Genomic DNA, 13,791 nt, shown 5'->3' on the forward strand with positions numbered 1-13,791 from the left:
TTTTTTTTTCAGCTTTCCTTCCTGTTTAAGGAAGCAGCAACTCCAGTGCTTTGCTGTAAAAGCGTGTCTGTGTTCTTAGTATTTATGTAGAATTATAGTTTGCTCTTTCGATGTAAAATATACATCTCTGGTAAATGTTTGCGATTGGACGTGCTGTGCTCTTTTATGTGAATGCGTGAATCGCTGGATTGGGAAACCCTGGGTGGATTGAACTAGTTGTTAACAACCGTGGTGACACAGTTTATGTTGGGTCAGGTGAAGCCGGGTTACTGAAAGAAACCCAGTACATGTTGATCTTGACTCGTAGCATAGACCTCAGATCATAGAAACAACAATAAAAAAACAATAGACATCAAGTGCAACCCCAAGGTACTCGTCTTAAGGACAAAGAAAGCCTTTATTTCATCTGGCATATTCTCAATAGAATAAGTTCAAAACCAACGTCAATATGTTTCGGCGTCCAGCTTTTTTCAAGAAGAACTTAAGAAAGAAGGCTGGATGCCGAAACTGGTTGATGTTGGTTTTTAACTTATTCTATTGAGAATATGCCACTTGCAATAAAAGCCTTTTTAAATTGCTTTTCATATACTTTATTCTCCCCCTTGCTACCAGAGAGCCACCGAGAGAAGAAACTCTCCAGTTCTTCCGTTCTGCAACAAATATAAATTGTTTGGTGTAAAACCCTGTACAGTGTAGGTAAGAACAGAAAAACACAAGTTCAAAAGACAGTTCAGGGGAGGTTCAAGCTCGAATAAAATCGGTAAAGGCCCTCAGATAAAATTATATATTTTAAGAAGTTACTTAAAGGAGATCACTGACTCAACTGACCTGATATCCTTAAGCAGATCGGTCCAGAGCCTCAGGGCCCTGAATGCAAACACCTGTGCTTGTGTGTACTGTACATCTTAGAAGACAGCTTCTTCAGACGTCAGTAACTCATTCACCGTGCTTCTGCTGTATTACAGTAAGTGGGTCGACTTGTCAACTGCAGCAGTTTCCGCCTGTTCTGTCAGCCAAAGACCGACATGGTAACTGTAGACCAAAGTTTCAACACACCATGACACTACTTAACTTTACGACTGTTTTCAAGACTACTATAAGATCAAGATAATCTTGTGTTTTACAGAGTGAGATAAAGCTTCACAGTAAGCGGAAAGATGATCTCTGTTATATCTGTTATCCGTCATGTAGAGTCAAGTGTTCCACCCATGATAATACAACATTTCTCAAGAAATAATCGTTACTTTACTAACTTTACTTTCACATTAATGTCTGTTTTTTTTTCATTGATAGCTTGCCAGCAGAAGACTGTTGTAAAATATTGCGAAATATATATCTTTTACATTTAAGATAATGACTGACTTGTATACCTTGCACAATGACAGGGGGTGTAAACCACACACAGACTGTAGCAAAAGGTTTATAACGCAAAACTAGGGCTGCAACTAACGATGACTTCCATTGTCGACTAATATGTTCATTACTTAGCTTTTCAAAGCCCAAGAAGACGTCCTCAAATGTCTTTTTATTTTGTCCACAACTCAAAGACATTCAGTTTACTGTCACAGAGGAGAGAAGGAACTAGAACATATTCAACAAATTAGAGTTTGAACAAATTAACGATTGTTAAAGTTGGATTAGAACAGCTTTTATGGTCTAAAACAACCTTAGTGTGCTGCTCCTTGAGTTTAAGTCATCTGGTATATTCTCAATAGAAGAAGATCAAAACCAACTTCAATGTGTTTTGAAGGGAGAACTTCCACCAGTTTTGGTGTCTAGCATTCTTTCTGAAGTCGATTTTAAACTTATTGACTTTATTCTCCCCCTCCCTACCAAAGGGCTACCGAAAGAAGAAGCTTGAATTTTTTTCTTCCCCCTACATGAGTTTAAAACTCTGTTCTTGAGGACTCAGTGCGAGTCCAGCCCAGTTCCCCCTAAAGTGCTGGCCATTTGACTGTAATTTCCTGTTTTCTAATTGTTTTGAAACACTCTTGTGTATAGCTGCCGCTTCTGCAATGACTGTTATGTAATGTCAGTCCCTGACATTGTGTTGATATGAGGAGAACAATGACACAAGTGTTCAAACCTTTTCATAGTGATACCATCTGTCCTCAAGCGACTGACCCGGATGAAGAGTAAGTTTTGACTAGTGGGTGGCCCAATGGTTAGCACATTGTTAGTGTCCTCACAGTAAGAAGGTTCTGGGTAAGAATCCAGGTCGTTCCGGCCTTTTCTGTGTGGATTTTGTACGTTCAACCCATGTTTGCATAACTTTCCTCCGGGGGCTCCGGTTCCAACCACCATCAACAAACATGAACTAGGTTCTCCAGTCGGGCCCTTGATCAAGGCATTGGATCCGATCTGGAGTTTGTCCCCGGGCGCTGTAAACGGCTGCCCACTGCTTCCTGGAGGGTTGGGTTAAATGCAGAGATTGAATTTCACTACATGTACTGTATGTGACAATAAAAGTACCTTTTTTAGATGAAATGTCAGGATGATCATAAAGCCATTTACTAGGATTATAAGGGGTGGGACAAAGTATTGATGCTAGTGCTGTCAAACTATTGAAACATCAAATCGCGATTGATCATATTGTCATAGTTAGCTCGCAAGTAATCGCACATTTTTATCTATTCAGTGATTTCTTTTTGTCCCATTTTTTCACATTTTAATTCTCTTAACATGGAAAAGTGGATTGGCTTGCTTTGTGCAAATGTTTGTTTTATTGAAAACAACATTGGCATCAGCTGTGTGCTTGGCCGTCGAGTGGTATTTCAGACTGGACGTGCTGCGATGATAACTCAGTTCACAACAACCAGACACACAGATCACTTTGGTCTTGTCAATGGAAAATTTGGCTACTTTTTAAAAAGTAAACTTTCCATCCAGAATCTTGTTGGCATCCACTTCACGCTCGCCATCCACTCAAAACGTAACGTTACTACTCTTTGGCTGGCTCGCAAGCCCAAACGGTGTGTGCGGCGTGCCTGTTTTGTTTCAGTCTAGCTTGATCCGGTGTGGTTTTGTAGTTTTTCTAACGTTACCAGTTGTTGCAACAGCATGTGAAAAAAAACTACAAAGTTTGGCCAAGAAGAACGTTAATCTTGCGATTAAACATTTTATTTGTCCACACCGACAGACAACAACACAGCCATAAATACTAAGAGGTCACAAACCTAGGAAAACTCCAAATGAACAGAGTTTATCGTTGAATGTACCAGTTTTGAGTTCTACTGCGACCCTGCTGGAGGGTGGATTTTGGTTGCTGTGTAAATGTTACCTGCCGAGGCCTCCCAGAAGAACACAGGCCTGAGTCACACAGTCAGTTTAGAATGTGGGAATGAAAAGGGAATGAAAGAGGGATCAGTGCTCCATAAAAGCCCTGCGGGAACGGTCCGGGTCCCACCCCTCCTCCACAGCCTCTCACCTGGCCTGCTGTCTGTGTGTGAAACCTGAGACTACATCGAGCTGCTGACACACCAAGGAGACCGCCGGGCGCCCTAGTTTTCACACACAGTCACTACTCGTCAGCTTTGTTTTGGCGTCAGACGTCGGTGAGAGGAATCCACCCGATTGGCTATTCAGCTTACGCCTACCATGCACTAAGACTTTGAACAGACTTTGGTCTGACACCATCTAACATCTAAAGACAATCATCATAATGGGTATAGACTGGAGATCTTGCAGGTCACACATTGCAAGACTAGAACTAGATTTGTTTTGAAAGATTAAACCAAACTAGGTATTGATTTCCTTCAGATATTGGAAATAAGTCTGTGACAGTGGAATTGCTTGAAAAGTTGTGTGTTGCAAGGTCAGCTTTAAGCAAATTAGTGCACAAGAAGAAAAACGGTCTTTGCATTGTGTTCAAGTGCCACCTTTTTGGCCAAGACACAGGCAGTGTGATGGGACGGGAGGCGACGCCCCAGTCAGACCTTGGTCACCACTGGTTCTTCGCCGTCTGCTTAGTGTGTCAGCACCCTAACTCTTCCAGTGTGGATCTCCGTCACAGCCCAGTCTTTGAAGCTGTCATGGTGATAAAAACCTGTCACTAGCAGAGAGCTGAACTGATCAGCAACAACTTCATCTGTTCAATGTTACTTAAGTAAAAGTATATAAAAGTATCGTCTTAAAAGTACACAATAAGGAAAAATCCTCACATTTCAGGAATGGGATCAACAATCTTTGCAGCATCGCTTACTGCATCTTTGTAAGAGGTCCCAACCACCCAGTTGGGAATTACTGATACAATGACTTTCTTTTAGTCATCCAATCCACAATCTGCTAATTGTTTCAGCTGGAACATACTGTACATCCATCCTTACTGTCCTAAGAAATGATATTCTATCAGAAGAATTACTTTTGATATGCAGATGCACTTTAAGAAGCTGTAAATGAACCAGATTTGTAGTTTTTTTTCCCACAAGCTTTTCCCAAACGTACATGAAGAGGTCAGCGTCTCGGCCGGTGAAATCTGTTACGGTGGACAGCCGGGCCTTGTTGATTATTTCCCCCACTTTAACACACTAGGCGCCGATCTCACCCAGTGACCCGGCGTGCACGGTGTCACACGGAGTGTGAGAGGACGAGGTCGGTTGGTGCACAGATTCCAGCGTTGCAGCAAAGCATGTAATGGACATCTTGGCTCTCACTCATTTTTTTTGTGTGTGTTCCCTCTTGTCATTTTTCTCCCCTTTTTAGTTTTTTTTTCCATCCCTTCCTTTGTACTTTGTCCTTGTGAAATATGCAATTTATACAATAACTTTGTTGAACATCGCGATGACAATACTACTAACGATAAAGAAACTGATATTAAATGGTACTCAGATCTGCATTTCTGCTGCTTTCAGTATTCAGCTAAAATACTAGCAACTGTTTGTTGAATTTAAAACAAATGAAAGAAACATTTCTAAGATTCTGTTATTGAACAAATTCAGCAATGAATTGAACATAAAAGGCACTGCTAAAAAAAGAATGAGATACATTTTAAAGTGTAATTTTCTGCTGATATTTTCTTTTAACTAACACAAAAAAATCCCTAAATCCCTTTCCAATATGCCGCTGCCTTTCACGGTGTGTTTACTGCAGAAGTTGATATCACGAAGAAACAGAACAAACCTACATGTAGTTGGGATTTCCACATGGATTGTAAAAGAGAATGTGCCCAGACTTTAATTAGACTCCAGTTTATCATCCCAATGGAGGAGGTGGGTGGTTAGCAAGAAGGAAAGCAGGACAGGGAGGGGATGTGTGATAATGGTATGTGTACCTTGACGTTGTGACAAGGCTCATCACACATTATTTGCCTTTCCAGCTATTCCGTAAATACACAGCACTGCCTTCTGTTTATAATGTCATGCAGGGATGGCACAGAACAGAACACCGTTCCCTAAACTTAGCAGATTGTTTGGCCTTGTAATGCCTGTTTTATGTATTAGGTGCGTTATTGAGAATGTTTTCATGTACACATGGGGCTTCCTGGGCTTAGCTGAAGGCTTCAGTAGTGGGTGGGGCTCATGCGTCGGTTGATTCTTGATTAAAGTTTGAGGTCATGACACCTTACACCATGTAACACTGATTTCTGAGCGAAAGGCGGCAGTGAAATATATCCATATGTGGATGCCACTTGTAACCTTGGTTAACACTGAGCTAAGAAGATGATCACCGTTTTAAAAAGTAGATTTCTTCTTTTGTTTACTCTCAAAGAAGTGGAAAAATAGTTATCACAAAGCTCCAAGGTTATTTCTTTTAAATGTCTTTTTTTGTCTGTTATAATATATTTATATAGCAGCAACTCGTCACGTCATCTTTCAGCAAATCAATTATTGTTTAGCTGACCTAGAATGATCTACTTCCAGTTACTCTATCTTTTGCTGCAGCAAGGTTTTTGACTTGGAAACGGCAACAAGAAGTGTTGTTTTCCTTAACAACTGGATATTATTATATTATATTATATATTAACATCTACACACTTTGTCTCAGTCATGTGTTGCTCCCTCAGTCATGAGAATTTAGCTTTTGTTTCTTTGTGTCCTCATTTACACAATAAGCTAAATTTATGTTTTCTTGTCACAGTCCGGCAGGATGAGTCATAGCTTGCAATAATCTTGTTTGTAGTGCCACAAAATGGCTGGAAAATATAGGAGGAGTCTTAATGTCGATGTTCACGCTGCAGAAAATAGAATTACGACTGTGTGTGTGACAGTTGTACATGTGTGTAGGTCCAGGTATGTTGAGGCCAATTATGCACTTCATGTGATTTAAGATCATCTGACTGAGACGCTGACTTAACAAGACATGAAACATGAAATGAAATCTGGCTCAAATTGGTTTGGGGCGTCTTAGGTCACATGTAACTTCTTTTAGTATTTCCATGATCATACTATTTTCAATCAAATTCTTTTTTTTTTTTAATGTTTTAATACTGAGAGGGAGAATGCTTCTCAGCCATACTACATATATATACTGTATATATACTGTATGTATGTATGTGTGTGTGTGTGTGTGTATATATATATATACTGTATCTATGTGTGTGTGTGTGTGTGTGTGTGTGTGTGTGTGTGTATACATAGTGTATGTGTATGCAGGACTCTATGTTGGACTTGTTCCATGTTGACATTTAGCCTTGTAAATGCTGTTTAAAACTTTCCAGTGTTTCTAAATGATGAGTCAGGTGAAACCCATTAGGCTGCTCCCTGAGACTGACGGAAGAACAAATAGCTCTTAGCGTTACAATAACCAGGCTAGTGGTCTGTTAGTATAAGCAGTTATTAAAACATTAACTACAGCGGAAGCACTGCGCCCGTAGCTCAGACGGAAACCTGGGGGGGAAAAAAGAAGAATGTAACTGAAGTCCGAAGTGTCTTCGCCCACATAGTCCAGGGGTCCTCAGGGATTTTTAAGCCAAGGACCCTTCAACTGAAAGAGAGCACCTACATATATTGTATAAAATGAAGTTGTATTTTAAACTGGGCCTACAATAATGTGTTGGTCTGCCTTACGCCATTATACCTTTTTAATGCATCGAATACAAAGCTATCAAAATAGTAATTGTTGGAGTTCTTATGAATCATCATGTTTTAATGTTAAACAGACATGTGGCACAGTCAATCCTTAGGATAAGCAGTAATTTAAGTAAATAAACAGTAATTTTAGCATTGTAAAATACACTTCATTCAAAGTCAACAGAAACAAAATCAAAATATGAAAAGCCGTTGTGGGTCATCTTTCCACTTTTCCAACCATCACAACTCTGAAATGAACACACAGTTTACCAATTTTCCATGGGACAATATGTTGGCTCACATGCTAAAATGATTGCTTTTTAAGTTTAGGGTTTAGTGCTAGCTACTTGAGAGCTGTTTTGGTTAAACAGAAAGATCTCAGAGGTTTTAAAGGTCGACCTCCTTAGAAATCATTTTGTTGTCAGACACTTATTAATTAACTTACATTATTAACCTGAACCTGTCAGCTGCAAAACAAGCACTATCGTGAAGGTAAATCTTAGCTGGATAATGGCCTTATTAACTTATATTGTAGCTTGTTTCTCTGCTGCCGACCGCAGCGATCTTGCTTGATACTGGACCAATGTCAAAGATTGATTGTTACTCTGAACAGTCACTCAGACACAAAAACAGAGGAAAATAGGGTACAAGTTGAAAAGAAACGGTAGTTACCCTTTAAAGCTCCCTATTATGCTCATTTTCAGGTTCATGAATGTATTTTGAGGTTCTACCAATATAAGTTTCCTTGGTTTCATTTTCAAAAAACACCACATTTTTGTTGTTGCAGATCCTGTTTTCACTCTGTGTGTTTAGGTCTCTGTTTTAGCTAAAGAGTGAGACATCTCACTTCCATACTATCTTTGTTGGGAGCTGCACATGCTCAGTAGCGAGGTAAGATCCCATCAGCTAGATAACTTTGTCCAACTTTGGTCAGTACAGGGCAGGACTAGCTGGGAGACTTCTTCTAACTTAGGGCACACATGTGGAATACCTGCAGAACAGGAACAGGAAGTAGTTCTTTTGGAGATTATGGTGAACTAGTGTGTGTTGTAGCAGTGTTTTGCCATTGAGAAAGAGCTAGCGTGGTAGTGGTGGCATGTGCTACGGTTTGCCACCTCGTCTTGGCTAGGGACGTAGAAAGCCGTGCAGATTTTTAACAGCTCACCAGGAGACTGAAGACAGAGGACATGCAGAAACCGTATCTCACTCAAAACAGCATGGATAGTTTTTTTCCCAAGTTTGTATGCATGTGGAAGCACCAGAGACACATAAGGGACCCCGTACAGCCAGTCGCCCCAGTAAAGCCGTGGTGCAGGAGGAGGTTCTAGGATTCTCAGTGTGTCGGAGAACAGAGGATGCAGTGTCTTCCTGGAGAGACAGCGGTCAGTAGCAGAGCTCTTCCTATGAGACTGACCTCTGAACGCGCCGCTGACCGCAACTTCCTGCCTGCTCACAGGAGGGACGAGATAAAGACTTGTGGTGTTTCCACGTCTTCCTGTACACTCTCGTGCTGCTGTGTGGTATCTCTTATTAAAACAAATGGTTACTGATCCGGAGACGGACGTCTAAACATCTGGCCTGTTAGTTAAGTCTGGAGATAGTGCTTTTTCTCTAGTTTTCTGGAAGACTTGTTACGTTTTTCAATAAAAACAATATGCAATTTTCAATCGTAACCATATTATAATCTTATCTGACACTAAAGCAGATAATAAATAAATAAATAAATAAGTAAATACTCAAAGGACCAACTTCTACCATTAGATCTGACAAAAGTATTTTAGTAAGTTGTAACTAGAGTTGTTGACTTAACATTTATTCAGCTTAAGTGGTGCCCAAACTGCTTATATTCCACACCTTTTTGTTTTTAATTTTGGTTTAAAATAATAATATAGAATTGGGTGAATGCTCCTTTGTTGCAATTTAGGAACGTTCACACATTTTTAAAGACCCCATTATCACCTTAGTCACACTACATACATGGACATGGATCTTAAACTTGGGTGACCAGACGTCCCCGGTTTCCGGGGACAGTCCCCGGTTTTGGCGACCTGTCCCCGGCTGGATCTGTCCCCGGAAATGTCCCCGTTTTTCACTGTGACTGACAGACCCGAAAGTGGAATAAAAGAAAGTAAATACCGACCAAATGGAGCCAATATAGTCGCTCCAGCGGTGCTCAGATATGTTTTAGAAAGCCGTATTTTACGATGCTAAAATCACTGATTATTTACATGGAGTCTGGTGGGTTTAGCAAAGGCAATTTTGCAGACTTTTATGTTGTAAAAAAGGACATTTATCTTTAACATAAAGGTCGACGGCCTTATAAATCCTTTCCATAATGTTGTCTGTTGGGGGAAACAGCTCTAGGTCTAGTGTCCCCGTTTTAAGTTTTACAAAAATAAAAACATGACATGTTTTGGAAGTAAATCCGCTTCTGAGCTGAAAATGTCCCCGGATTTCGTCTGTGAAACCTGGTCACCTTATCTTAAACTCGCTATTTTTCAATGTGGTACATATTTATAGCAGTTCATTAACAAGTTACACCAGGTATGAATAAACTGTGATGAACATTAAAGTTATAGTATGTAGTCACCCCCATGAGGAATTCTAAGTAATGACACTTGTGGTGCATTCACATGATACAAGCCTCCGTGATCGCGCGCTCGGTGGTGTTTTAAGCCCCCAACGACTCCTTCGAGGCAGCGTAGCAACCGTTGGCTTCAAGGCACTGAACCCGAACCTAACCCTAACCATTGCCTAATCTTAGTGCTAGAGACATCGGTGGATTAAAACACAGATAAACTGATTGCGCTTCCCACCCCTCCTCCACACAGTTACGCACTACGTAGCCAAGGAGGAGACAGACGATGGTCTTTATTAGCTTTGTATCAACTCATTTGGCAATGGCTTGAATGTAACAAACTGTCATCATTTGAAAATAGTCACGCTCTAAAGCTTTAACTGCTGGATATAAAGGCTTTGCCCAGAGGTTTCTCGCGTTTGTCTGCTCAGATTTCCAAATTAGAAATGTGTAGTGTTCTGCTAACAAATGAGTGTATGGTTTTTTTCTTAAAGGGCTTGGCAGCAGATTTCATTTGGATGTTTGCCTGTAGTTCTTTTGTCAAGTGGGCGATATCTAATCATCAGAAATGTTCTTAAACGTGGAATCCCAACAAGGAGGTTGATGTAAATGTTTTTATGATCTGTATGTAATGAACGTAGCCTTCACATAGCTTGTTCCAGAGGATGCCCTTTCACCTTCATATCTCTCACATCAACATTCAGAGTAATACCAGACAATCCTTTAGCGTTTGGGGTTATTTTTCTGATTGTAGACATGCCTTTTGATAATAATAATCAACAGGAATCCAGTCGTCTGTATTCATGAATCCCTTTCATAGCTGCTGTTCTTACTTGTGGAGTGGAGGGTGTGTCTTTGTTTGCGCTAGCCTGGAAAGGGTGTGTGTGTAGCCTTGATAAAAGAGCCATTAGTTAGCAGTCTTTATGGAGCCTTTCACTGCTCCATCGGGAGTGAAAGGAGGGGGTTGTTCCCGGCTGGCAGGCCCAGGCCTTGCGCCATGGGTGGACCACCTCTGCCTCAATAGCAGGCCTGTGTGTGGACCCCATGTCAGGACTTTCTGGGAGGGGAGTTGTTTCAGCTGCTTGTTAGCTGGCCTGTGCTCTGCAGTGTGTGGGTGTGAGTGAGTGCATTTTGATGCGTTTGTTTGAGGACTGTGTGTGTGTGTGTGTGTGTGCGTTTGTTTGTTTGTGTGTGTGAGGACTGTGTGTGTGTGTGTGTGTGTGTGTGTGTGTGTGAGGACTGTGTGTGTGTGTGTGTGTGTGGGAGAAATTCATCTTTTTATCTCCTTCAGGATTAAGTTAATTTAGTATTAACCTGCATGACAAAGAACTTAGTTACAGACGAGTGGGTGTGTTTTCTTAGCAGATGAAAAGAAGAGTTTGCATTTTGAAAAGGCCGCGTTTGACCTCACGCTGGGAAACTTGTCACAGCCAAAGATAAACTCAAGGTTTTTATGATAGGAGCTGATAATTGAAATTCCTAAGAAAGCAGGGCAGGCACCGTCGTGGTGGTGGGCTATTGCTGGGGAGGAAACAATGTGATCTGTAATAATAGAAGATATATTACTTTGAGATGGGCAATGCAACTGCAGTACTACAAGTACTATACATTTAACAGTTGGTTCAAATAGAGAACATCAGGTCCACATACATTCAAATTAATTTCAATAAAATAAAGTAGAGCTGCAAAGATTATTCCATTATTTTGATATGATTGGGATGGCGTCTCTGTAGTTCCTGGGCAGCGATGACATGAGGTGGTGGAATCTAGTCCACCAGGCCCGTCCCGGTATGAGAACTGACACCGGCACACAGCAGGAATGTGACTCCACAATATGACCTAAATGAAATGAAATGTTACACGTGTGGAATGCTGGGAACTTTGTGTGCAGGAGGAGAGGTTACCACAGGCCAGGTTAGGTGTGTGTTGTCATGGCGCTGCAGAGCCCTCAGCCAGACTGGTGGTTCGGAATCGGCGTAGAGAAATTCATGAGATGCCGCTGTGTTTTATGGAGACAGAATGTGTAGCAGGTCTAATGTATGTTTGCAATCAAAAACTTCCAAACTTGTAAGAAACCTAGTAATGTCTGCCTTAGTACCCCCCCCCCCAAACCCCAACTTTGCATGTGTGTGGAAGCACCAGGGACACAAAATAACACCCCAAATCCCAGATTTTTTCATAATATGGGCACTTTAACATTTTTATTTCTCTTTTTCATTGTCATATTTACTGTTTTTTTTTCATAAGAGAAATGCTGGAAAAATATCACAAATCCTGGATTTTTTACAGAAATGTTTCAGTTGATTTTTCATGTCTTTTCTTTCTGCTTTATTTAACATGATGTGGAAGGTGCATTATGCAGGAAATTGCACTATTCTTTTTAATTTTTTTTATATGTAACTTGAGCACACCTCCACATATGGACTCTTTGCTCCCCATGTAACGGAAATGGTACCACAATTCAAAACAGCATTTTCATTTTCAGTTTCATACAGCCACTGCTGTAATATTACTATTTGACTACACTTTTGTGAGTCTTTGTGCAGTATCTTTTACCGATTTGATTACGGTGGCTCGGTTATGAAAAATAATCATGAACACAATTACTCATTGACTTTTTGAAAGTTGATGCATTTATTGAACTTTAACAGTGAAAACACCTTGAACAGTGAAATTTCCCTCTATACTTTCCCATTGGATTTTTCATTCAGTACACAAGAAAAAAATAACTTGTTTATCTGCAAAACATAATGTGCAAAATGATAGTTTTTCTTGATTAAAAATCTAAATCGCGATCAAAGTTCAATTAATCGCACAGCCCTCGTTACTATCAACTATAAGAGGATTTTTTATTATTATTGAATTATGAAATTATGAATCAATTATCAATTATGAAAATCGCTTTCGAATTTCAAGTGCTTCGAAGACACACTTGTTTGAATAAAACCCCCTTTGAAGTGCTTCTTGATTGCCTTGTGGCTTTGATGAAAAATGAAATGGTATTTTTATCCCCGGTGGGGAGAAATGTATTTAATATTTTTGTTAACTCCGCTCTCCAGCTTGAAAGCACTGTGTTTTCCATCAAATATTGAAGTGCAGATTTAACCCTTGTGTTGTCTTCACTTTCGGGACCCTCTCGTATCCCGTGACTTATTTGGTGTTTTAAAAACAACTCTGAAATAAAATTGTAATTCATAATCTATTAACAAATATTGTCTTGACCTCAATTTCAAACAATTACAATAACATATATGTTTAGGAATTGCAATCAGTCTCACACTAAAAAATGGAAGTATGATTCGTTTTTTTGTCATAAGGTTATATTTCATGTTAAAAATCTGCCTATCTTGGAAAAAGTGGTCATATCCAGAATAATTTTCTGAAATGAGTCGGGAATACATGTTTATAACAGAAAACAAGTCAAGGACGTTGATTTTTAAGTAGAAAAAATGCAACTTTTCTTATTTCAAAAATTTGAAACGGGTCAATTTGACCCGAATGCGATGTACTGTGCTATCATATGTGATCTGTCTGTTGTGCTCTCCTTGCAGATGGATGGAGGCCTGTCTGGACGAGGAGTTGCCTCCCACCACGGAGCTGGAAGAGGGGCTGAGGAACGGCGTCTATCTGGCCAAACTGGGCAACTTCTTCGCCCCAAAAACCGTTTCCCTCAAGAAGATCTACGACCGCGAGCAGACGCGTTACAAGGTGAAAACATATATAATGTATCTATGCATCAGAGAAAGTTGAAGAGGAGGGCAATCACGTGTATGAACGATATAGTTGCATGCGTTTCTACATCAGTAACGGGCTTTAAAAAGAACTTGTCAAGATGGTTAAACTGGAAAGATATCACATCATGTAATGAACATCACCTGCTTGGAGTCTGATGTAGTTAAGTCTAAATAAAGCAGTCCAGCCGTTAGTTCTCGAGTAAAAGCCGGAAGCTGAGGGTTGTGCTGTTGAAGAGATCCTCCTCTTGGAACCATCGATAGCCAGATGAGTTTAAAGTGTCAGACAAACCTGCAATCTCTTCAATATTTCCGTAAACAGGTCAAAAACTGCCATGGCAGATTCTCTAAAATGCAAAAGTCAGGGTTTGCACGGGTGCTTGAAATCCTTGGCAATGCTTGAGTTTTAGTGTTGTGTTTTCAAGGTTTGAAACGTGCTTGAATTTTAGATACAATGCATTAATTTGTATTTGAT

At 40.2% G+C, this 13,791-nt stretch overlaps 1 protein-coding gene across 1 annotated transcript in view; it reads left to right on the forward strand.

The window, feature by feature from the left end:
• The window catches only part of iqgap1 (IQ motif containing GTPase activating protein 1), a 62,293-nt gene that overhangs the window by 13,076 nt on the left and 35,426 nt on the right, over positions 1 to 13,791 (forward strand). Inside the window, exon 3 of the mRNA XM_034900494.1 lies at positions 13,137 to 13,293. Coding sequence (XP_034756385.1) covers positions 13,137 to 13,293 — 157 coding nt within the window. The remainder of the gene's footprint in view (positions 1 to 13,136; positions 13,294 to 13,791) is intronic.

The sequence above is a fragment of the Etheostoma cragini genome, chromosome 1 (genome assembly GCF_013103735.1).
Source record: "Etheostoma cragini isolate CJK2018 chromosome 1, CSU_Ecrag_1.0, whole genome shotgun sequence".
Classification (NCBI taxonomy): domain Eukaryota; kingdom Metazoa; phylum Chordata; class Actinopteri; order Perciformes; family Percidae; genus Etheostoma; species Etheostoma cragini.